The sequence below is a fragment of the Triturus cristatus genome, chromosome 5_2 (genome assembly GCF_964204655.1).
Source record: "Triturus cristatus chromosome 5_2, aTriCri1.1, whole genome shotgun sequence".
NCBI lineage: Eukaryota > Metazoa > Chordata > Amphibia > Caudata > Salamandridae > Triturus > Triturus cristatus.
The window spans coordinates 1070479124-1070503721 of record NC_140588.1 but is presented as its reverse complement, the minus strand read 5'-3'; the positions used below and the strand labels follow the sequence as shown (position 1 = coordinate 1070503721).

At 47.4% G+C, this 24598-nt stretch overlaps 1 protein-coding gene across 5 annotated transcripts in view; it reads right to left on the bottom strand.

Annotated features, from left to right (window-relative positions):
• Window positions 1-24598, bottom strand: part of GDPD2 (glycerophosphodiester phosphodiesterase domain containing 2) — a 423676-nt gene that overhangs the window by 17039 nt on the left and 382039 nt on the right. For all 5 annotated transcript variants that reach the window (XM_085608385.1, XM_085608381.1, XM_085608386.1 and 2 more), the window contains exons 10-13: window positions 12193-12343; window positions 10295-10516; window positions 9168-9319; window positions 7130-7277 (exon numbers count right to left, since the gene is read on the bottom strand). In XM_085608385.1, the coding sequence (XP_085464511.1) occupies window positions 7130-7277; window positions 9168-9319; window positions 10295-10516; window positions 12193-12343 (673 nt within the window). The remainder of the gene's footprint in view (window positions 1-7129; window positions 7278-9167; window positions 9320-10294; window positions 10517-12192; window positions 12344-24598) is intronic.

Genomic DNA, 24598 nt, shown 5'->3' with positions numbered 1-24598 from the left:
GCGTCTGTGTGGACCTGCAAAAACAGCGCGCAGTGGGCTGCAGAAGCATCTTTGCTTAAATTAAAATTGTCAGCCAAAGTATTTCCAAACTCCTGTGTAACCCATTTCATCCTAAGCAGCGCTTTAGATTGTAGAACGCCACCTGGTTATCAAGATATGCACTTAATGACTTTGAGGAAGAGTTTTGGCACACTCTTAAAACTTTTCTAATGCGATATGTATACAACGCGGATGGTGATTTAGCAGACTTCAATGCATTTCCTAGGATAGTACCGCCATTTCAGTTTGAGGAGCAAGTTGCGTGACTGAAAAAATGCCTATGTGATGCAGTTAGAACGGGACTCCTCATTTTTGTGGCAACTTATTTTGTATAAACATAATGTTTTCTCTTAACGAATATTCAAATTTATCAGTATGGTGCACAAACACGGGGCAATAAGATACTTCCCCTCTTGCAGACATCATCTGTCTAGAGTGTGTGGGAAGTTCTCGCGCGCGCTACCCCCGCCCCACCTCCGTTTCTGTCCTGGTGCGCTGTGGGGTTCGTTGAAGTGTGGGAGGGGGCCAGCCGGGGCTCCTTTCAGGATGCTGGTGGCTCGAGCCCCCTGCGCCTCCCCACCCCTCTCTCTCTTTGCCCTCCATGATGTGTGTGGTTTTTTTCTGCACGCAAATACACTCAGACAGGGCACCCATTAACCTGCAGTTTTTGCAGCACGCCGTATGATTAGACTATTAGCAGAGTGATTAGAAAAGAAACAGTTTTAGATGGATATTGGTTTCCACAAACACTGGTTGGCAAGTGTGTGTTCCACCCGCAGGAAGGGCTGCGCCTTGAAACTCGGGACTTTTTTTGCAATGGCTATTTACTCTTTTTTTGTTTTTCATGGGGCACCATGGGCCCTAGTGCAAGCAGGAGGAAATGGAACGACAACCTCCCTGTGAGAGAGCAATAAATAGTGACAATTGACGTGAGATGCGCACTTACACCCCCGAGCCCCGGTGCCACGGCACCTGCTGTACTAAGGACAGCTACGTACCTATTTGCTTTGTCAGTCTCGAGGTATTGTATTAGGAGCTCTCTGAACATTTTAACGTGGCAGTTTAGTTTTGCCCAGCGTGTGCAGTGTTAAGCCAGACTGACATCATATTGTCAAGCCTGTTGCTACTGTGCTGTTCAGTGCTGTGCCTTTCAGTCTAGTCTCGCGCCTGCCTGTGCAGTGTGGTGCTGTTTTTCTTGACTAGTGCCACATAGCATGGGGTGCAGTCTATGTTTTAGTGAGGTTTCTTGTTGCCTACTGTGCTTCAGTGTTACTAAGTTTTGTACCACACGGTTTAGTCTGGTGCCATAGTAACCAGTGTGGCGCCATCGGGGTTGGAGAGTGGTGCCATTTTGTCTAGTGTGGTGTCATGTTGCTAAGCTGATGTCATATCATCCATTGCTGGGCCATGGCGTTTTGTGTGGTGACGTTTTGTCTTTTGTGGTGTCCTTCTGTCTAGTGTGATGCTGTGCTGTTCATTGTGATGCCATGTTAACCAAAGTTGTGCCATGTTGTTTAATATGGTGCCATCTCGTTTTCCACTGTGGCTTCATACTTTCTAGTGTAATGTCCATGTTGTGTTGTGCGTTTTTTTAGGAGTTTTATTTAGAGCGAACTTGGCCCGGTATCGGGTGTCAGAGCGCCTTACATAGCACCAGTTGCGTTACATGAGGACACACATTCATTTTTGTTAGGCACGGGAGATTAAGTGATTTACCCAGAATCACAGGGTGTTCAGCCTCATTGCAGAGAGTCGAACCCAGTTCCCCAGATTTGAAGTTGGCAGCCCTAGCCAACTCCTCTGTAGCACCATGTGCTACGTTGTCCAAAGCAATGCTGTAATGAGGATCTCTGGTGTTGACCTTGGCAGTATGCTGCCATGTTGTCTAGTGTTGTATTGAGTTGTCTTGTGTGGTATCATGTTGTCTAGTGTGATGGCATTGTACTGGGTCATGTTGTTCAGCACAGTACCAGGCTGTATGTTGTTCTGTGTTGTGCTGTTGTGTAGTCCTCTGTGGAGCTGCCATGCTGTGCGCATTGTAGTACCATACTGCACAGTGTTACGTCATGTTTTCTAATATTGCATTCTGTTGTTTAATGTGATGTCTTGTTGCCAGTTGTGGTGCCATGTTGTTCAGTGCCACCGGTGTGGTGTGACCGCAGTGCCATGCTCTGGTGTTGTTCAGTGCAGTGCCACCATGCAGTCCAGTGTGGTGTGACCGCAGTGCCGTGCTCTGGTGTCGTGTTATATTAGAGGCCTACATATATTCCGAAATCCCCACTAGGCCACGCTTGTGTTTTTGTGCATTGGTCTGAGACCGCACTCTTTGCTGTGTAATGTGAGCAGGTCGGTCCTGGGGAAATGTGTCCATTAGCAGACGTGTGACAGTGCATGGTTAACGCGTCATGACAGAAAATCACTTACTCCTGTATAACATATAAGACCTATCATGACGGGCTTTGCTGGCTCAGGGCAGAGCCCAGCGCCTGTTTTTACACATGCAACGCTGCTCTTCTCCTCACTCGACGTCCTTGCGTCCCACACCCTTGGGGCAGAACAGAGAGGCATCGCATCCACAAGGCTTCTTTAAGCAGAAGCAGTGCTACTTAACCTCCTGTGGTTTTTCATTTAGAGTGAGTAAGCAAAACGCAAGTGTCCCGTTATAAAGTAAAACCCGTGATTGAATAAGGTACTTCTGCCAGACACACAGCAGGTCGAAGTGTGTTAAACAAGCATTAAAAATGCAATAGATCTCGCCTTTCGTTAAGTCAAAGTCGTTTGCTTTGCTATACAATACCATTAGCAAAGCAAATAGCTTTAACTTAATAAAAGGCGAGACCTATTGCATTTTCAATGCTTGCTATACAAAAGAGACCCAGATGTTTGGATAGTATGCAGATTTTCAAAAATATTTTACTTTTCAGAAAATTCATGTTACCTTCTACTGCCCTCCCTACAACTCCCTAAACCTCTACTCTGGCAACAGACTGTAGCGCTCCCATGTCCAGCGCCTGTATCTCTCTCATCCACCTCGTGCCGTCTTTTCAGGCCCGGCTGCACACAGCTTTACCTGTTAATGAGAGCTAACACAATGTAAAAAGGAGGCCAAAACTCCGCCCACCCCCAGCGGTTGGTTGCTGGAAGTGTCAATCTTCAGGCATTGAATCATCGTAACTCTTTCCCGTGACTCTCAGTGTAGCCAGGACATGCAGCCATGTCATTGGTGATACAGTGCAATGAGTCCCCAGAGGGAGTATTTCTTCTATGTTCATGACTCCAGTCTTCCTATCCTCTTTCAGTTGCCATGTTCTGGCTCATGCTTGTTTTGAACATGCACCGCTGAAGTTGCTGCTACCTTTGCATTGTTGCATGGTGCCGCCTGCTACACTGTGGAAGAGGGGAGGGGGCGGTCAGTCTCAGGGTAGCCCAAGCCTCAACCAGCATAAGCCTCAAGAAAGAGGCAGCGGAGTGATTTCTTATGTGGGAGAAAAACTTCCAGGGTGTGTATGTGTTTTGCTGCCATCACAAGACAGTGAGCTGGGTCAGGTCCTGTATGTCAGAAATTTGTGTGTCACCCCTCGCTCCCCAGCTGTCAGCAAGGTTGTAAGCCTGTGGTCTTCCCAGTGTGGAGACAGGAGAATTAGTAAACGGATATCTATGGTCCTGCAAGGTCTCATTTCTAAGTTACTCAAACTGACACTATTTGGTTTACTTTACCGTTTCCTTACAGTACTTCTTCTAAGGAAGGGTGTAACTAAGTATATATTTCTCATATTCTATAGATCAATTCATCAATGTTTCCATTGGAGCCCCCCTTTCTATAGATTCATTCATCAATGTTTCCATTGGAGCCTCCCATTATATAGATGAATTCATCAACGTTTCCATTGGTGCCACCCATTCTATAGATTAATTCACCAATGTTTCAATTGGAGTCCCTCAGTCTATAGATTCATTCATCAATATTTCCATTGGAGCCCCCCCCATTCCATAGATTCATTCATGGAGCCCCCAATTCTATAGATTCATTCATCAATGTTTCCATTGGAGCCCCTCATTCTATAGATTGATTAATCAGTATTTTCATTGGAGCCCCCGTTCCATAGATTCATTAATGGAGCCCCCCATTCTATAGATTCATTCATAAATGTCTCCATTGGAGCCTCCCATTCTATAGGTGAATGCATCAATGTTTCAATTGAAGACCCCATTCTATAGAAATATTCATCAGTTTCCACTGGAGCCCCTCCATGCTATAGATTAATTCATTGTTTCCATTGGAGCCCCATTATATAGAATTATTCATCAATGTTTCCATTGGATCCCCCCATTCTATAGTTTCATTCAGTGTTTCCATTGGAGCCGCCATTCTATAGAATTATTCATCAATATTTCCATTGGAGCCACCCCCATGCCATAGATTATTTCAAAGTTTCCATCGGAGCCCCCCATTCTATAGATTCATTCATCAATGTTTCCATTGGATCCCCCATTCTATAGATTCATTCAGTGTCTCCATTGGAGCTCCCCATTCTATAGATTCATTCAATATTCCCCCATTCTAAAGTTGAATTCAATGTTTCCATTGGAGTCCCCCATCCAATAGATTTAATGTTTCCATTGGATCCCCCCTTCAATAGATTAATTCAATGTTTCTATTGTAGTCCCCCATTCTAAAGGTGGATTCTCGGTCATTGGGTCTTGGTGGAAAAAGCCCAAAGTCTTCTTTTGTTGAAGACCTGTTGGTTCACAGGTTCCTTCCAAAGTGCAGTAAGATATAGATTTTTTTTTAAAATAAGTTACTGTGCTACAGATCTCTCTTTAAACAGTTCTGAGCCCAAGACACTGAAGAATTAGATCTAATGATGGCCATGCTAAATCTGCCACAATAGGAATACCTACGGTGGGGGGCCTACGGATGGGTTAAGAGAGGACACCATGCCCAGAGCTCCAACCATTACGAATTATCATTGGACAATATCTACGGTATCCGCACCTTCGTGACCTCCTTTGACGGCATACAGAGGCCTTGAGGGAGGCCCAGATGAATCACCCCTCAAGTACAGATTAATGGGGGCTCCCCCATCACCAATCATTCTGTGTCTACACCATACTAAACCCTACTACAGAATAACGTTCCCCCCCATTGGATCGCCTCCGGGATAAGTGGGAGGAGGAGTTGGGCAGGATGGAAGACTATGATTGGGGGCGGCCTGTAGGTATCCTCGGGAGGCGGCCTGCAGGTATCCTTGGGAGGTGGCTATACAGGCCTATTTCAATTGGTACAACTGAAACTCCTCCATAGGGCCTACTTTACCCGATCAACACTGTTCCATATGGGTAGGGTAGGGTGGACTCAGACAGATGTCTGAGAGGCTGCAGACGAAGGGGAACGCTATTCCACACTACTAGGGAACACCCTATCTTCCCAAAGTACTGGGGGGGATAGGAAAACTACTCTTGAAGATCCTGGACTACGCGATTTAATTGTTCCGCCAACTGATAGCCCTGGGCATATGGGTGACCAGTCGCTGGACTCCCCTCCTCTTCTGTAATATGGCATTCAGGGTGGCAAAGTGTGAGGTCATCAGGTTGTGGGACTGGCGAGGTCCCGGAGCAGAGAAACTAGAAGGATAACGTAAACCGGTGCATGAGTTTCCAAAAAATGGTATACTGAGGGTGCATGCCCGCCCAAAGAAATTTGATAAAGTGTGGGGGGCCTGGCACCAGGCCATGGGGGACATATCCTGAGGGTGGGGTATGGAAGGGGGCCCTGGTGCCATGCCATGGGGGACCTATCCTGAGGGTGGTGTATGGGAGGGGACCCTGGCACCAGGCCTTGGAGGACATATCCTGAGGGTGGTTTATGGGAGGAGGCCCTGGCACCAGGCCATGGAGGACATATCCTGAGGGTGGGGTATGGGAGGGGGCCCCGGCGCCGGGCCCTGGAGGACATTTCCTGAGGGTGGTGTATGGAAGGGGGCCCTGGTGCCAGGCCATGGAGGCCAGATCCTGAGTGTGGGGTATGGTAGGGTGCCCTGGTTGAGTCTGGGATTTATAGTCCGTGTCATATGACCGAGAGGTCTAGGGTGCTTGTTCTCACACTCGGGCCTTACGCTGCAAGACTGGTGACTTGGATAGAAGATTCCGCAACACTGAACACTTTATGCCTCAAGCTTGTGCGTGTTAGCAGTAGGGTGACCGCTCTCCACCCGGTTGCATGAAAATTAATAAAGGGTTTAAAAACAAAATTAGATCTAGTTATCCAATCAGAATTCACACTCCTTTCTACACCTTTGTTTGGCATTTACCCAGCACACCAACAAGTTAAAACTCATTGAACCACGACAAAAGTGAGGGCGCTCCATAGGTTTTACACAAACCCCATTGTAAATGACAGAGTACATTGGCGTACAAGGGCATTGACTGCCATGAAGTGCGTAGCTGTTTAGGGGCACCAAGAACTGATACCCCTACCTAAATGGCAGCCTCTGGGTATGGCACTGCAATATGACAACCTCTGGAAGGGTGAGCATTGCACAACATGGTGAAAACCCTTTGAGACAGCCACTGACCCACAGTGGGACAACTTCTGCCAGAATGGGGTGAACATCTGCAAAAAGGAGATCAAACAACTGTCAAAACTGTCAGTAACAACCATAGAAGACGCGTCGAGGACGGGACTATTATCTTCCTTAAGCACTGTGCATCCCAGGGCATTTACCGGGAGTGCAGAGGCAACTTTCTCTCCTTGGCACCCTTATTGGTGATTGAAGGCTGTCAACGTCGGTAGCTGGAAAGGCTAAGTGCCCGATTTAGATTTTGGATGACAAGTTACTCCTTCACTACGGTGATGGATATCCCATCTGCCGAAATATAAATCCCATAGGATATTATGGGGTTTATAGTTTGGCCTAATGGGATAACCGGCACCGCTGTGATGGATAACCCATCCGTCGAAATCTAAATCAGGCCATAAGATGTGACTTAACATTGTAACTCTTCTTGCTGCACAAGACTCAGTTGAGGTACGTGTTTGGCGAACATGAGGATACCCCCTTCCTCCCAAACTAGGAGGGAATAAACTTACGATAAGCCAGCTGGGTCTATCCATGTCCTTCAGGATGTGACAGGCATTCGTGGTGATGGAGTCTGAACCAGCACACCAAAGAATGGAGAAGAGCCAAGGCTTGTCCACCACAAAGAGGTTCACGGAAACATTGTCATGGCGATAGGCTCTGTCAAAACAAGACAAGTCTAGGTCAGGGCCTGCAAAGGGATTGTTGCCTTATTTATTTCCTTATTTTTAAAGAGCTTCACACAGCTAGTAGTAGCCTTGGCAGGAGGGGTGCATGCATGGGGATGCAGTTGTCAAGGTATCAATGTCCAAGGGGTTACAAATCATGGCCTAAGTAGGGTGACAGGTGGTCTAGATATTAAAAGGTCTGAGAAGCACCATCTGGTAGGTTTCCAGTTGTACAGATAGGGTCAGTATAATATTAAGGAGTCCTGGCTGGCTCTTCCAGAACTAAGTCTGCCAGATGGTATCAAGATGTAAAACCTTGAGTTGAGAGGGGTCACAGGTTCTGGAGGACAGACTGCATGATGGCAGATGGCCCCGGCCAGTCTGAATCATCTGACCGGAAAGTGAAATAAAACATGGGGAGAATTTGGTATGTATGCTTGTAAAGACTGAAGATTGGGGAAGCACCTCACCACAACCAGTAGGAAGAAAGGAAAAAGACAAAGGAGGAAACAGAAGAAAAAAGGAAATAAAAGGTGAAGGAGAACCTCGGAGAAAGTGAATAAAAAGTCAAAGAAGTGCAGAAGAGGAGAAGAAATCTCTAAAGAAAAAGAAGAGGAGATAATTAAATGTGTAGAAAAAAAGCTTAGAGAAGGATGAGATAAAGCTCAGATAAGGGTCTGAAAGTCATCCAATGAGGAGAAGTAAGTGGTTGGAGAAGAAGAACTCAAAGTTCAGAGAAGGGAAGAAAGAGAAGGAACCTCAGAGGAAAACAAGACCTAGCTCAAAGAAAGACAAGAATGTTCTGAGGAGAAGAAGAAAGTGATAAGAGGACAACAAAGTGCTGTAGGGAGGAGGAATAGGGTAAGAACAAAGTGTTGTGGAGAGATGTAAGTGGCAAGCGCTCAGGGGAACAGAAGAAAGTGCTCAGAACAGAAAGGTGGTAAATGGTCAGAAGAGAAGAGTGTTCAGAAGAGAAAAAAGTCTGATGAGGACAAAAAAAGATAAAGCTCAGAATAGAAAAACTGTTGACTCTCAAGGGGTGAAAACATGTTCTCAGTGGGAGAGGAAGGAAATAAAAGAGGGAAGAGGATTAGAAGAAGGTAGAAAGATTCGAGGATGAGCAAGAGGCGAAGAATGCGCTTGGAGAAGTAACAGGATAGGATACTATATTCTACAGAAAGGGATTAGAGGATAAAAAAACAGAAGCTTAGAGGAAGAGAAGAAAGAGGTAAACAGGAAAGGAGAGAGAGCTTCAGATAGAAGGGGGAAGAGGAAAGAGTCCAGAGAAGGGGGAAGATACTTCTAAAAAGAGAAGAAAAAAAGAATGCCTCACAGGAGGAGAATAGAGAAGAAAGAGGTTTGAAGAGGCGGGTAATAACTTCAGAAAATAAGAAAAAGCATAAAGGAGGTGGGAAAGAAAAGAAAGATCTGATACAAATAAAGAAAGAAATCAGAGGTGAAGAAACAGCTAAGAGCAAGAGGAGAAACAAGAGAAGACATATCTGTGGGAAACAGCAAAGAACTAAGAGGAGGAGGAGGAAATGAAAAAGTTAATAGTAGAAGACAATGAGAAAAGCAGCAAATTGAGAAATAAGAATTATGAGGCACTACAGAAAGACAAGGAGGAGAAACCAGAGCTCAGGGACAGTGAATAAAGACTTAAAATCTAAGGAGATTGAAGAGGGAAATATTGTGCTCAGGGGAGGAGAATCAGCAGGTCACTGGAGAAAACAGAAACGAAGAAAGTACAAAAAAGAAGGAAATACCAAAAAGGAACAAAAAGTTCAGAAGAGAAGAACATTTAGAAGAGGCGAATAAACTTTGATGACGATAGTCGTCCTCCATGCACTCATCCCACCCAGCCTATATCCTATGGTCTCACTGGATCTCCTCCGTGCTGAGGTTCTTGAAGGATAAATTGACTTTCATCAGGGGCTCGGTGTCGTTCCAGCTTCTCCTGCGGCCATAAACCTGCTGGAATCCTGGAGCCATGAGCTTCACCTCTGCTCTGAAATCGTCTGGTAACCACAAGATCTGCACAAAACAAGGTGTAAATTGACCCAGTGTGAAAGAAAGTCAAGGGTGCAAGCCCATTTGATACAAGTCTATTATCACTGTATTCCACCATTCAACGGGTCAAGGAGCCACAGATGCAGCAGCAGGGGAGGGCACCACCCTGGTTTCGTACTCTGAGACTGCCGCATGGTTTGCCATCGGAGTGCAGATGAAATCTCAGACTTTAATCTGTCCTGACCATGCAACATTTTCCCTCCGTTTTATGAAGAGCTCCAGGCTTAAGAGACATAACTGCCACCTGCAATAATGTATCGCTACAGAATCACCCAAACAAATAACCTCTCTTCGCCTTTATCCAAGGGGTGAAGCTTATGTCGATGCTCTTTGCAATGCTCCGTCCACTTCAGTAGAGTGGTCCTCCTTCTCAAACAGCTCTTCAGTGAAGAGGGGGTGCGAACAGTTTCTACACGCCATTGAACTTATCCTGACACAGCCCAATGTACTGGTCGAACCATGAGGCCTGGCTCCCTGTGGCAAGATGAGCCACCAGGCACGATTAAATGTCACAATCTAGATCCCTTAAAATGGCAATGTCTAACCAGTTACAGCGATTGTATCTTTTTTTGGGGGGGGGGAAGGGGGAGATTGGGTTGTGGGAAGGATCAGTTGAAATGTGGTGAGCACCCTCTGGGTAGGATGCACAATGCCTTGGCTATTTAGCACACAAAAGTTATCTTCTAAATTAAATCATATGAAACTCATCCTCAGAAGATATCTATCTGAGCCACATAAGAAATTGATTAGTGCAGTATGATATGCCTAGCCACGTACAAATCCAATTTATTTAGCACTTCCTAGGCACGGAAAAATGGGCATTAGTCCAGTCCGAAGCTGGTCTGCGGCGCTCTCTGATTCAGAGACCCTATCGGGCTCCGAGAGTATCTTGTGAGGATTAAAGAATGCATCAAATCACAGCCCACCAGGAGGACTCACCAGATCCTGGCGAATGTTGGACTTGAGGATGGTCTCCACAGTGACGTTGACGTACGTCTGGTTGTAAGGATGTCTCTCGTGAGGCGGTCTCAGGTCAAACATCACACTCATGTTTTGGGCATCAGCGGAGCGCAGGAGTTCCTCCAGTGACGGGACCTTCTGCTTCAGAACCTCGTCTCGGTTTATCGTTGAGAGGGAGCTCTCACTGGGGAAAGGGGGTCTCTAGGAAGAGATGGGGGTGTGGAAAGAGACAGTGGAGGAGAACACACGTGGGGAGGAAGAGGTGGGTATGGGGAGGAGGCACACAGGGTAGGAGGCAAACGGAGTAGACACAGTCAGAGTTAGGCTGGGGAGTTGGTGGCAAACTGTGCTCCGATCTGAGGATTCATTTCTAGACAATGTTGAAAGATGTCTGAGAAAAGACCCAAAGAGGGAGCAATGCAGTCCAAGATAAAATACTATGCTGAAGAGATAAGAATGCTCCACAAAGTATTTTGAAAAAAGTGAAAACATACTCCAGAAAGGTGAAGCTGAATTACCACTAGTTGAAAGGTGCTTAACAAAGAGGACTCCTGTATCAGCACTCGCTCCTCATACGGTCGATCCAAGTGCCCTACGCTTCCCACACTGGCCATGTGTACCCAGGCCCTACACACTGTCTGTGATCCCTTAGCTCCTCACACTGTCTATCCATATGCCCTAAGCTCCTTCCACTAACCATGGGTACCCAAGCTCCACACACACCCACACTGTCCGTGTTCTCTGAGCACCTTACTCCGTCCATCCATGTGCCCTACACGCTCCACACACACTGGCCGTGTGCCCTACGCGCCACACACACTGGCCGTGTGCCCTACGCGCCACACACACTGGCCGTGTGCCCTACGCGCCACACACACTGGCCGTGTGCCCTACGCGCCACACACACTGGCCGTGTGCCCTACGCTCCACACACACTGGCCGTGTGCCCTACGCTCCACACACACTGGCCGTGTGCCCTACACTCCACACACACTGGCCGTGTGCCCTACACTCCACACACACTGGCCGTGTGCCCTACACTCCACACACACTGGCCGTGTGCCCTACACTCCACACACACTGGCCGTGTGCCCTACACTCCACACACACTGGGCGTGTGCCCTACACTCCACACACACTGGGCGTGTGCCCTACACTCCACACACACTGGGCGTGTGCCCTACACTCCACACACACTGGGCGTGTGCCCTACACTCCACACACACTGGGCGTGTGCCCTACACTCCACACACACTGGGCGTGTGCCCTCCACTCCACACACACTGGCCGTGTGCCCTACACTCCACACACACTGGCCGTGTGCCCTACACTCCACACACACTGGCCGTGTGCCCTACACTCCACACACTGGCCACGTGCCCTACACTCCACACACACTGGCCACGTGCCCTACACCCCTCACACTGGCCATATTCCATCAGCTCCTCACACTGTTCATCCATCCCCACTCCTTCTGGTTTCTCCAATCTCCTCTATCTGGGAGGTGAAATCTTCCACGCCAGTTATGTGTATTGCTTGTATGTGAAGTTGCGCCGAACACTCTCTGGTTGCACAGGTTGTATAAACGCCCTGTTATTTACGCTGCTAGATTTCACAGATTTTGCTCTATTTGTATGTTGTAAATTAATTGAAAAAACACTGACGCATGGTGACCTCATCACACAGGCTTCCAACACCATCCCTTGGAATGTCTTCCCTGAAGCCCTTGACCCTTCCATGATTGACCCTTCCATGATTGACCCATCAGTGCTAGGCTGAGCTCCAGAAGGGAGGTGGACAGGAGGCAGTGAAAGATGTGGCTGGACCCCGTGGGCGGCAGCATTTACGCCCCACCTGGTTTGAGTTCTAGGTGTTACCTGTAAGAACCACTCGCCCGCGTTCAGCTGCTGCAGCTCCTGCCAGCTGAACCAGCTGCAGTTCTCCTGCGCGCGCTCCGGGAACACCTGGGCCACGTTGGTGGTTCTGGTCAGCTTGTCGTCATGCATGAGAAAGGGCACGCCATCCATACTGCAATAGATGCCGAAGGAAGAGAAACATGGGTTAGAGAAGAGAGACTCAGGATTGGTCAGGAAAAGAGAGACAGCAACAAGGAGACACATGGAGCAACCAGCCATTACAAAGGAGTCCTAGAAGTTGGGCGGATGATGGTTAGTTTAACCAACAGCTACAACTGACTGCCAAATCTGAGGCCCAGATAACAGGTGACACTTTCTGAGCCAACTCTATGCTTAAATAATGTATTAATTAATATCAGGTTATAGAAAAAAGGAATAGATGACAATATAACACTGTGCAAAACATAAGTGCAATAGTAAACCAAGTGTTTCAGTCTTTCCATATTATAGCGTCAGATGTATGTGCTATGGATGTAGGTGGAAATATTATATATATATATATATATATATCACGCAGCCCGCAACCGACAGCCTTTTTGAACTCAAGTATTTAATTAAATACATTTGACTTGTTCAGATTAAGTCTGATCTCCTCGGTGGAGATAAAGTCCAAAATGCCTGGTTATGAAATAGAAATCATTTATTTAAGTTTTTTACACAAATAAAACAAACATCGAAGCAATTGGTGAATGGGTGGCTGCTGATGTGCAGCGTTGATCACAGCCAGAGGTATCTACAATTTCACACATTAGTTGGCGAAGCCGACACGTTTTTCACGACTCTGATATTAAACCACTGATCAATCGCGTTGTCTCTGGCTTTGCTCTCCAAGTCTCCTGACCAATAGATTGATTTGTCAGTATTTTTTTTTTATAAAAGTTGGACCACAGCACTCACATCAATATAGGCCCTCATCTCGATACACTAACGAAGAAACCCTGAAGAAGCGACAAATGTAATATATACGCAAAACACGTGTGGGCTTTGATTAGATTTCATATTCCCCCAATTGATTTTAACTCCTGGTCATGTGCCGGATCTAACCCCTTCCTCTCGGACTGCGGGAAGAGTCACATTGAGGGTTTTAATAAACAGCATGACACGATGAAGAGCCAATCTGGGAGGTCAGGCCCCTGTGTGAGTGAGCTTCTCTTAGCCAGCAAGGCAAGAGTCTCATGGTACTGTATGTTTTAAGAGCAGGGGTGAGGCTCAAGGGATTTACCTAACTGGGACAGGATCCATTATTCTGTACACCAGAAACAAGCTTTTGCAATGCAACAGGTCTCGCATTAACGCGAGTTTGAGCTATTGGCATTGTAAATGACAATGCCTTTTATTTATGTTTTGGTTTTTAAAACTTAACCTCTTGAGCGCTGCGCGGATTCCCGCGCGGTGCTGAAAGTTCTGAGCGCGGGCGGGGCCATGACGGAACGGTTCCGTCATAAGCACAGCCCAACCGACGTGCATGACGGAACCGTTCCGTCATCGGCGTGGAAGAGGATAAACGGCATTGTCATTTACAATGACAATAGCCTGAACATGCGTAAATGCGAGTCCTATTACATTGTAAATGTTACAACGTTGTGCCACCCCCCGCTCGGCCCTAACGAAAGGGGCCTGCATTATTAATAAAATAAATAAATAAGCGTGCCCGCTATAGTTAAAGCGGACACGTTATAATGTTAATAAATACATTACGAAATCGGCCAGCATAAACGAAATAATTAAGTGCGGCCCCTATAGTGAAAGCGGACGCGCAATCATTTTAATAAATACATTACGAAAGCGGCCAGCGTTGAGTAAATAAATAATTAGGCGCAGCCGCTATAGTTAGAGCGGACGCGCTGTAATTTAAAAATATACATTAGTAAAACCAGAGGACCTGCTGAGATGTCATGGGTGGATTATGGAAGATCATTAAAGTAAAAAAGTGCTTACCGACTTACGAAGGAGACCATTTAACACCACAAGTAAAAGATCCAGTCCTCAGGGGAGGTAACAAACGGTGGCAAGGCGATAACAAGGAGGGACTAACAAGCCTCATAAGCAATCGGAAACCAGCATTTACCAAGGACAATGACACCAGCCAATGAAAAATATGGGAGGAGATTAGGCAAGGCTTCCACAGCACACTCTACAACAGCATGCCTTGCAGAGCGAGCGGCGCATGTGCGCTGCCACTAGGCTCGACCTAAAAAACACTGCCTGTCTGGTGGCAACAGGGCCGGCTTTAGCACTGGTGGCGCCCAGTGCGACAATTTTTTTTGGTGCCCCCAACTACCAGCGCTAACTCATGGATACCCTCACTACCACCCCATAACAGTCTCCATAATCTCTCTCTCAGATGCATTTTATTAATTTTATAGCGTCACTCATAAAAGTGAAGGGTGTCAAAGCATTTTAGATAACACACGCATTACATAGAGACAATCAATTGTAGGTCTGTAAATCAGTGTATAGTAAATGTTGCGGAGTACTTGGTCTGGAGAAGCACACACTCTGAATTTAAAATGTAACAGAATGGATTGGGACTCTCTTTAATCGCAAGAACTGTTTGTACCCAAAATGAACCCTTTTTGCAACATTACAAAAATGAAGGTCTGGGGAAAAAATCCATAGCTCTAATTTATACCTTGAAGTCTGCACGCAGTTTTTTGATGACAGTTAATAGCTCGCTGTAAACTGAAACTAACAAAAGGAAGTCTCTGACAAAAGCAGTAACCCACTGACCTGTTTACATTATATACACTTTGTTATCTGCATGGTACATGTTCTGTGCAGCAGGCATACTAACCCTCTGCGCTACCTTCAAAACTTCCACGAGTCAAAACTTCTACTAAGACAAAAAACTCCGATCTTGCCTGGAAGAACATTAATCACTGGAGTTTTCTTGACGTTTTAATTGTTGACTGAAAATTGCTTGAGGCCATGAACGCAGCAGCTTTTATGCAAACAGGCATGCCATGTGAAGTCAGCACCCGGTGCGGTGGCACCGGTCGCGCCGCCCTAAAGCCGGCCCTGGGTGGCAACGCCCCTAAAGTCCACCAGGTAATTGGAAAGGCAATTCAGGAAAGACAGGCGATGCCTAGAAACTGTGTAGTTTATTAAAGGAATAAATGGTCGAAAAAATTCTATATGTATTTGAAATGCATTTACTTGAGATCATCATGATTTGAACCTGACAAAGTGCAGCCGACACGTGTTTCGGACAAAGTGGCTGGCATGCTTAGGGCTTTCTCAAGGTTAAAAGTCAAAAGAACAGTGTTCCAATCGTATTGGTGTCGTAACTACAAAAGATATTCAAAGCTTGGTCTCTGCGGTTTTTGCTTTAGTGCAATGGCAAATTGCAGAGGAGACCGGGGACAACCCTGCTGGATCCCTCGGCTGGCTGCAAAGCTGGAGGAGGCGTTTAACATAAATTTGTGCAGTATGGTGGGAGCAGAAAAGGTTTACTCAAGAAGTGAGGTGGGATACCGCCTCCATCCTTCGAAGGATAGCAAATAAAAAGGCCGTTCTAGTAAATGAAAAGCTTTCTCTGCCTCCAATAGGACCGAGATCTCATGGAATTCCACCCTAGTTAGTTGTAGTAGCAAGAAGAAAGTGCGTAGACTTGATGTTTTGGCTCTACCGGACACAAATCCCGCCTGGTCTGGTAAGGTCAATTTGTCCACAACTAGAAGTCTAATAGCAAGGATTTCAGCTCAAATGTAGTTTCTAGGTTGAGCAGTGAGTGTGGGTGGTTGGACGCACATTCAGTGGTGTCCTTATCTGGTTTACAAAGCAGAGTTGTAACTGTTTCTTTGGTGGGTGGAAAGTGCCCATCTCTAGGGCTTTGTTATAGACTACATAGAGGTGAGGCACCAGCAGGCCTGTAAATGTGATAGAATTCAGCTTTAAGGCCGTCCAGTCCGGAGGACTTTCCACTCGTCATTTGCTGTCTTTACTTCAGAGATGTTTAGGGGTCTCAGAGTGTGACACTGTAAGCATTATCAATCCAGGCAAGGGAGATATCATCAAGATAGGAGTCCAGGGGGGAAGTCTTGTTCCTGGAAGGATAAAAATGAGGACTGACACACATCTAGTCACCCTTAGCTGGTGGTGGCAACAGGGGCATCAGCGTTCTAGAGGTACATCATTGTGGTAGTGGTATTATGTGTTTTTGTAAAAACCCAGGCCAGTGCCTGCCAGGCTTTCACCTCACAATATTGGCATGTCCTGGTGTGTTTGACAAAGAATCTAACTTCACAGCCGGCTGCTTCCCTGAAGAGTAGTTTCAGATGGTTAATGTCTGCCAGGGTATCTTCACTATGTGTAATGTTATAGTTTCCCTCAAGCTCTCTCAATGTGTTTTCAATTTGTCTCAACTGGGTTCTAATTGACTTCAGAGCTACACCTGGAATATAGGCTTTCAAGGCCTTCCAAATCTCAGCACATTGAGGGTGACTGAGCCCATATTTATCTCAAAGTATTGAGTAGTAGCGGATTGTACCTCGGAGTGGAATACTGCTTCACCCAGAGATGCAGAGGGGAAGCACAACTGTGGGTACAGATGATGCCAAGTGGAATCCTTACTAACATTTACAGGAGCGAACAATATGACACAGTCCGGGGTAGGTAGGATATGTTTACTATCCATGTGGATGACACTGGTCAACATCCATTAGTCAATTCTGAAATGTGAGCCGTGCACCATTGAGTAGTAGGAATATTCTCTTGCTCCTTGGTGGTGTCACCAAGTTTAACATTTCCATCAACTGAAGCAATGTCTCTCTATATTTTGACACATAACCGGGCTGGATGGAGGAGCAGTCGGCTTCTGGGCAGAGGATAAGTTTGACATCATCTCTCCATAAATTGTAGAGAGAATGAAATAGCCTATCAAAGAACTCTGTTTTCGATACTTAGAGGTTCAGGAGAGTGCACAAGGTGTCAAGAAGTGACCCCTAAACCGCGAGTATTCTGCTCCGTTGATCTGAATATGCTTTCCATGGTTTAGAGTTGGACATTTTCCTAATAAATATGGCCACATCACAGGAGTAGCTACAAAAGGAGGAGACTTATCTAAATCTAAGTGACCCCCCTTTAAGGCAGAAGATGGGACCAGCCAGGCAACCCATTTCTTGCACCATTCGCCCACCAGTTCAGGGGTTCTATCCTGCAACTGGGACTCCAGGTCAGGGGGGACACCCCGGACCTGGCCCTCCAACCTAGGGTCTAAACCCTCCAGGTGAACCGGGGTCAGAGGCGAGGACTCCCTCCCTCTGCACCCCCTTCCAGAGTTCTGCACCCTCCTACTCAGAGCGGTACACCTCAAAGACAAACTGGTAGAGACACTGCTTACAGATGTCCCTCCCTCCAGTTCAGGACCTCTCTCCAGCAACTGGTCTCCCAACCTAGGGTCTAAACACTCAGGTTGCACCGGGGTCAGAGGCGAGGACTCTCTCCCTCTGCACCCCCTTCCAGAGTGCCGCACCCTCCCCACTGGAGTGGTACCCCTGGAAGCCAAACCGGTCAGGACACAGCTTACAGATGTCCTTCCCCCCAGGTCAGGCAGATCCTGAACCTGGTCTCGCAACCCAGGGACTAAACCCTGCGGTTGCACACCTGCCTGGCATGCCAGGACTTCTGGGGACTCACACAGTATCTCCCCGAGGGTGACACATGACTCATGTGTCTCGTGACAGTCTGCCTGGCGCAGATCTCCCGGCCCCTGTCCACCTGACAGTGCGCGAAGATCCCCCAGGACAGAAGTGGTGTCACCATGGTCACTCCTAGGGGACTCAGCCCTTCTGGCCGGTCCCTGACCCACTGGTTCTCCCACTGGGGAACACATCCCCCTCTCACCCCTCAGTCTGGACTTCTGCACCCTCCCAACTGGAGCGGTACCGCCAGACACCAGAACCACTGGAGCTCTGTTTACAGAGGCTCCAGGTTCTCCTGACACTAGGAGATCCTCCTCAAATGGCCTACTAGCACTGTCTAGGCCCCCAACCTGGCGTTCTCTTAAGGAACCCTCCAGGCCCTGAGACGGGGTTTCGGGCACCTTGGGACCCACAGTCCCACACTCACCCCTTCTCCACTGAGACAGGACGTGAGCCCCTACACCCCTCCCACTACACTGGGACCTAACCGGGCTACACTGAACCTCTTCCACCTCACAGGTCTGGATGATATCCGGGCCACTCCTTTTAGGATCACTCCCCAATGCCTCTCCAGACCTTTTGACATCCAACCAAAGCTCTGCCTCCAACGCAAGCTCTCTGGAACCAGAGAACTCACACTCCACCGGGTGTTGGCATAGCTCTGGAAAACAGGGACTTAAAATATGCTCTCCAACAAATGAATCACACAGCCCCCCACAGTTGTTAACCAAGCTACCGTTTGCCTCACCCTCCAGTGCCTCACACAAGTACCCCACACCACTCTCCTGAGATTGGCAAGACAGTACCTGACTGTCTCTGTCACACAACTCACACTCTTCTGGGCGGTCTTCACACTCACACACCAAGGTTTCAACCATGGGGGAACCCCTCTCCCTGTACCTCTCATCTAGGGTCAGTAGAGTGTCCCTCCCACCACTAGGAATATGGTCCCCTGTGCCAGTTCCCCAAGCCACTTCAGGGACACTGCACTCCACTGGAACTACATCATAAACCTGAACCCCCTGGTGTATGTCAACCCCCTCCCTCAAGTTAGGCGCCACATCTCTGGGTGTTTGTACCTTTCTCTCAGCACTAGAAACTACAATCTTGCTGCCACCATCTGAGCTGGACTCCACCTCCAACTCAGCAAAGCTCACTTTCTGAGCTAACCTTTCTTCTTCAGCTGAGACACTCATGGCCTCAAGCCTCTCGAGCTCCATATCAAGCTCCCTCATTCTTAATTCATGTGCCAAGGTCAATTTCAATTCTTCCAAGGCATACATCTTCTTGCTCTCTTCTATTTTGTTTTGGGTTTCCATTTCCATCAGCTTCAACTCAAGCCTCATGACTTCTAACTCATGATCTCTAGCCCTTTGATTCTCCTCCAACTCCTCTGGAGTGAGACTCCTACTGGAATGGGAGCTGCCAGCCCTTGAGACTGGTCCGACCACGGGCAGAGCTTGGGAAGCAAAACCATCCTCTTCATCTGCATCATCCTCTTCTTGGGCCTCCCACCAGGCCTTCAAGACTCTTTGTAGCACATCCCTTCTAGATCCGCTTTTCACAGGGCAACCAAGGTCTTTGCAGAATTGCTTGAGCTCCTCAACCTTGTACGAATACAGATCCTCCATGGAAAACTCCAATTCTGCCCTCTCACTTGTTGCCACCTGAGACATGATGCTCTTGAAGAGTTACTCCAAAATAGAATCAAAAATACAGCATGTGGTTGTCTATTGGTCTGCACTCCTAGTGATGTACACCAATTACTGTGGGTCAAGTACAAATACAAGTTCAATCCTCACCGCTGACCACCAATGTTAGATCTGGGGGTCTCTAGTTGGCAGGGTAGGTACCACTGTCCAAGTAGGGACCCTTGCTTCTAGTCAGGGAAAGGGGGATACACTGTTAAGATAACCCCTGCTCACCCTCTAGGTAGCTTGGCCTGAGCAGTCTAGGCTATCAAAGGCAATGTGTAAAGTATTTGTACCAACACTCACAGTAACACAGTGAAAACACCACAGATTTACTCCACACCAGTTTTAGAAAAATAATGTATCTTTACTAAAAACTTCACAAGACCAAATATTACAGACAAACCAACCTATAATTCAAAAAGGTTACTTTAAGGATAGTTCAAGAGTTTGCAGAAAGTACTCCAGGATGTCAAAGTCAGTGTCCTGCACAATGCGGCTCTCAATGCACAAAATGCGACACTCTCGTGCCCAACAGTGCCTGTAGTTGCGATAAGGTTCCCAAAAGCTATAACAAGGAAGATGGCAAAGGCGATGCGATGCTCCTGAGATCCTGGGGAGGCTTTGCAGCAGCCCTGCTTCACGCAGCAGAGGTGGATGCGCCGGCTCCGATCTGTAGGGGGAGGATGCGATACCTTTGGCTTTCGTTGCGTAGGTTTCTTAGGGGGAAGCTTCACGCACAGGTTCGATGCGACACTCTTCGATGTGGTGCGATGCGTGGCGCAGCGTTGCCTTCCGGCGCCGCAACTCTCGATGCGCCACGGAACGGGACTCTGCGTCGACGCACGCAGCGATTGGAGACTTTTCACGCACCGGCAGTGGTGCGGCCCGCAAACTGGTTCTGCGACAACCCTCGCAATGGCAGGAAGCTTCACGCTTCGGGACGATGCTCGACGCACTCGGCGATGCGGAGACCCTGCGTGTTGCGATGGTGCCGCGATGAAATTTTCCACGCACTCTCGTCTTGCGACACGCAATCGGATGATGCGTTGGGTACCAGTCACTCTTGTTCACGCTTCTGCTTCCCAGCTCCCTCAACACAGCAAAACGACCTCCTGAAGCCCCAAGACTGGGCAAGCACTCCAAGGCAGGTCAGAACTCTCTCAGCAGAGTTCCAGGGGAGCTGGTGGTGAAGTCCTTTTGTTCCTGGGACTTCTTAACAGGGAGCCAGCTCTTCTCAGGCCCTTGGAGATCAGAATCAAAAGAAGGGGACACAGCAAAGTCCTTCCCCTCTCCTTGGCAGCAAAGCAAAACAGCAAGCAGGCAGTCTTCTCCTCTTCAGTTTCTTCCAGCTTTCTCCTTGGCAGAGGTTTCTTCTTAGTTCCAAAGTGATCCAAAGTTTAGGTGTCTGGGGTCCTCTTCTTATACCCCTCCAAGTCTTTGTCTCTTTGTGTTTCAGTGGGGGGATTCCCCTGCTCAAACCGGTTCCTGGGTGTGCTCTGCTCTGGAGCACCTGGTTCCTTTCAGAGTGAGGGGCAGGGTCGTTAGACGCTCAGCAGGAGGTGGAGCCTTCTTTGTGCCAGCAGAGGCAGAGTCCTCAGCCTGGCCAGCAGGGGGTGGAGCCAGCTTTGTGTTTGGCAGGGACAGCCCTATTCAAACCCAGGGACTACTCCTCCCACCCATCTAAAGCAGATCTCCCTATTCACCCTGCTGCTGACTCATCCAGGCTCCTGGAGCCACCTGGCCCATCACATGACACCCTTCAGCCAACCAGCACACAGGCACACAGGAAGGTTAAACAGGAGAATAGCTACTTTCTAAAAAGTGCTATTCTCACACAGTGAATTTAAAAACCATCTTGCTAAAAAGATGTATAATTAAATTCTGAACACAGAGATACCAAACTTGGATTTTCTATCTTGCCCTTATGGGAAGATAGGCATGTAAACAGCCTTCCCCATTCTATCCTATGGGCAAGATAGCCTCTCAGCAGTGAAAAACGAAAATGGCTGTCATTCACTACCAGGGCATGTTACACACCTCAGTACATGCCCTACCTTTCAGATACACTGCACCCAGCCCAGGGGGGTACCTAGGGCCACCATAGGGATGCCTTACATGTACAGAAAGGGAAGGATAAGGCCTGGTCAGTGGGTGCACTGGCCAGGTCGACATGGCAGTCCTGGACTGCACATAGGCACTGCAAGCAGGCCTAAGACATCATTTTAGCGCTACTCCTGTGGGTGGCACAATCAGTGCTGCAGCCCACTAGTAGCATTTGAATCACCAGCCCTGGCACACTCAGTGCACTTTACTAGGGGCTAACAGGTGAAACAAATATACCAATCATGGATAACCAATCAATATAACAATTTATACAGAGAGCATATGCACTTTAGCACTGATCAGCAGTGGTAAAGTGCCCAGAGTCCTATTGCCAACAACCACGGGTCAGGAAAAATAAAGGAGGAAGAAGCAAAAAGTTTGGGGATAACCCTACAAAAAGGGCCGTTTCCAACAATGCTCTGTCCATATGCCGGCCCTTATGGTAGACTAATACCAGACTAGGCTTTTTACAGCTGTTTAGGTCATGAATATTCCAAGAAAGGACATGTAAGGAAAAGTGTGAGCTCAGTGTTTCCATAGGTTAATCTGAGGGATTTAAAATCGGGGTATAATTTTGCTCTATATTCTGAGCTGGTGAATGTGTAATAATTTGTGGCACCTGTAAAAATAGCACCACCGAAATCTAGCAATGTCCAGCTCCCCACCAGTTCCCACATTGAATACCTCAATTTTAAGGAGTGATTCCCCCCTAACAACAAAAAGCAAGTAAACAAAGAAGTAAATAAAGAAACTCTTTGCAACTAAGCAATACATACAAAGGTTGTGGTAGAGACCGCACCATCCACCATCAAGCAACGAGGTGGAAGAGAGTCATTTGGTATTTACTAGATGAAAACAGTAGTCCCACTGCACCCATAGTGTGTCTGTGTAGTCAAATCATCTGGCATGGATCACACACTCGAAACAGCAATCACTCTTTACAGCATAGACCGGCTGAGGTATGTGATCAGAAAGAAGTCTGGAACAACCAAAGAATGATAGTTGCATTATAGGTTTTGACATTTCTCCTCAGTATCTATGGCTGGTGCTTCACTGGTCTGAATGAGATTGAGATACGTTTGCAGCCGACGAGTGTGTTGAGCAAAAGCCAGTTCTTTTGCCGTAGAGGTGTTTGTTGGTGAATGTGATTTCCTCCTGTGGCGGACTGAAGATAAAGGCTTCACCATTTGGTTCAATTTGAAAATTGGTCCCTGCCAAACAGATAATAGGCAAGGTCTCAAAGATTTCAGAATTTCATTTTGTGGATTCGGAATCCTGGTGATTCTTATGTTGTTGCACCAAGAACACACATCTAGGTCTTCATTCTTCGCTTTCATGGAGGCAAGATCCTTTTCCATGCGTGGTTCCCGTTGAGATGCCAGCAGAGACTCTCCATCAAATGAGACGTTCCACCTGCTCAAGTCAGGCATCGGGTTTTTCAAGCATTCGCTGCAGCCTGAATGAGAATAGGTCTATCTTAGCATATATTGCATTCAGGCTGCTCCTTATCTCCAATAACCGCATCATCAAATCACAGCCCATGGGGACTGTCTCTGCAACGTGCATGGGAGAGTAAAATGGAGCATTTAAATCTCTTGGTAGCTTATGGTTTTTCTTCCGATTAAACCTGAGCCTGCCGACATGGCCATCTACTGCTGATTCAGCTGTAAGATGCTAGAGAAGGGGTGATATGCAGATGCCGCTGGGTGCCCAGCATAGCGAAAGAATGCAGCACTGGCAACGGCCGCCGGGGCACAGACGAGTCATCTGCTCAAGGTGCCTCAGCCATTGCCATCAATAAGGCTACATTTGTGACCCCCCCTTTGCTTCAGTCAAAGATAGAGCGCGCCAGTGAACCAATCGCCAAATACCCCCGACTTTCGTCTGCTCGACTCATGCAGGCTACAAAGTCAGGCTCGCACTACATGACTGGAGGAGAGATCCTCTAGCTGCTGCTAGGCGTTATACCACCCCATGGCATAGAGGGAGTCTGAGATCTGCCACCAGACAAGATGAAAACCCCTCGCCAGTTACCACAGTGCCAATGTGCAGGTGATATGCCAGATTGCATGTGTCAGCAATCCCATGGCTGGTGTTGTGAGAGAGTTACACAACTAAGCAGCCATATTGGCTGGTGGCCAGACACGCATCTCCCACTTCCACCCTCAGAGCTAACGTACCTACTTTCCTGGATGAGCTGCAATGAGCAAGACATGGAATCACCTACAAACACAGGGAAAAGGGCAGACTGGCACTTTTAATCACAGACTCAAATTTAGAGACTGCTATGGTGAGTAGAGGGGCAGAAAAAGAAATGTCCTTGTAACTGGAAGATATATATCCAGAAGTACTTTTAAAGCACTACAGATTACCATCACTAGGAAGCTCAACTCCATAAATCCCACACAAAAAAGACCAAACTAAAGGGGGGTAGAAATCAACTAATAGATGGTGCAACTTAAAGTATGGGAATCTAAAAAAGACTGGCAAAATGTGAAACAATGACTGCAATGATTCAACCTCAAGCCTAATAAAATGTTGGAGAACCCACAGGAAAGAATACAATATAGCACGGTTAAATTACATATAGTTTCTAAATCGCAATGACGTCAGATCTGGCATCCTGGTGCTACAGCACCATACCCAACTAGCAGCCACTCTAATAGGCATGAGGGCCCAAGAACAGGATTGGTTTCGGGCCTTCGTTTGGTGGGTTGATGTGCTATAGTTTTGAATGGAAGAGGTCAAACTCCAGAGGACCACCTTCTGGAATGACCATGGTGCCTAATTTGGGAACTCTTGTGATCCAAAGGGAATCTGATCGGAGACAGATTTAAGGATCATGGTGCACGTGCAGGATTAGTCTTCTGGAACTTGGTTCCAGAGAGAAAGATCTGTGTTTGTAAAGCACTCGATGGACCAGACTTG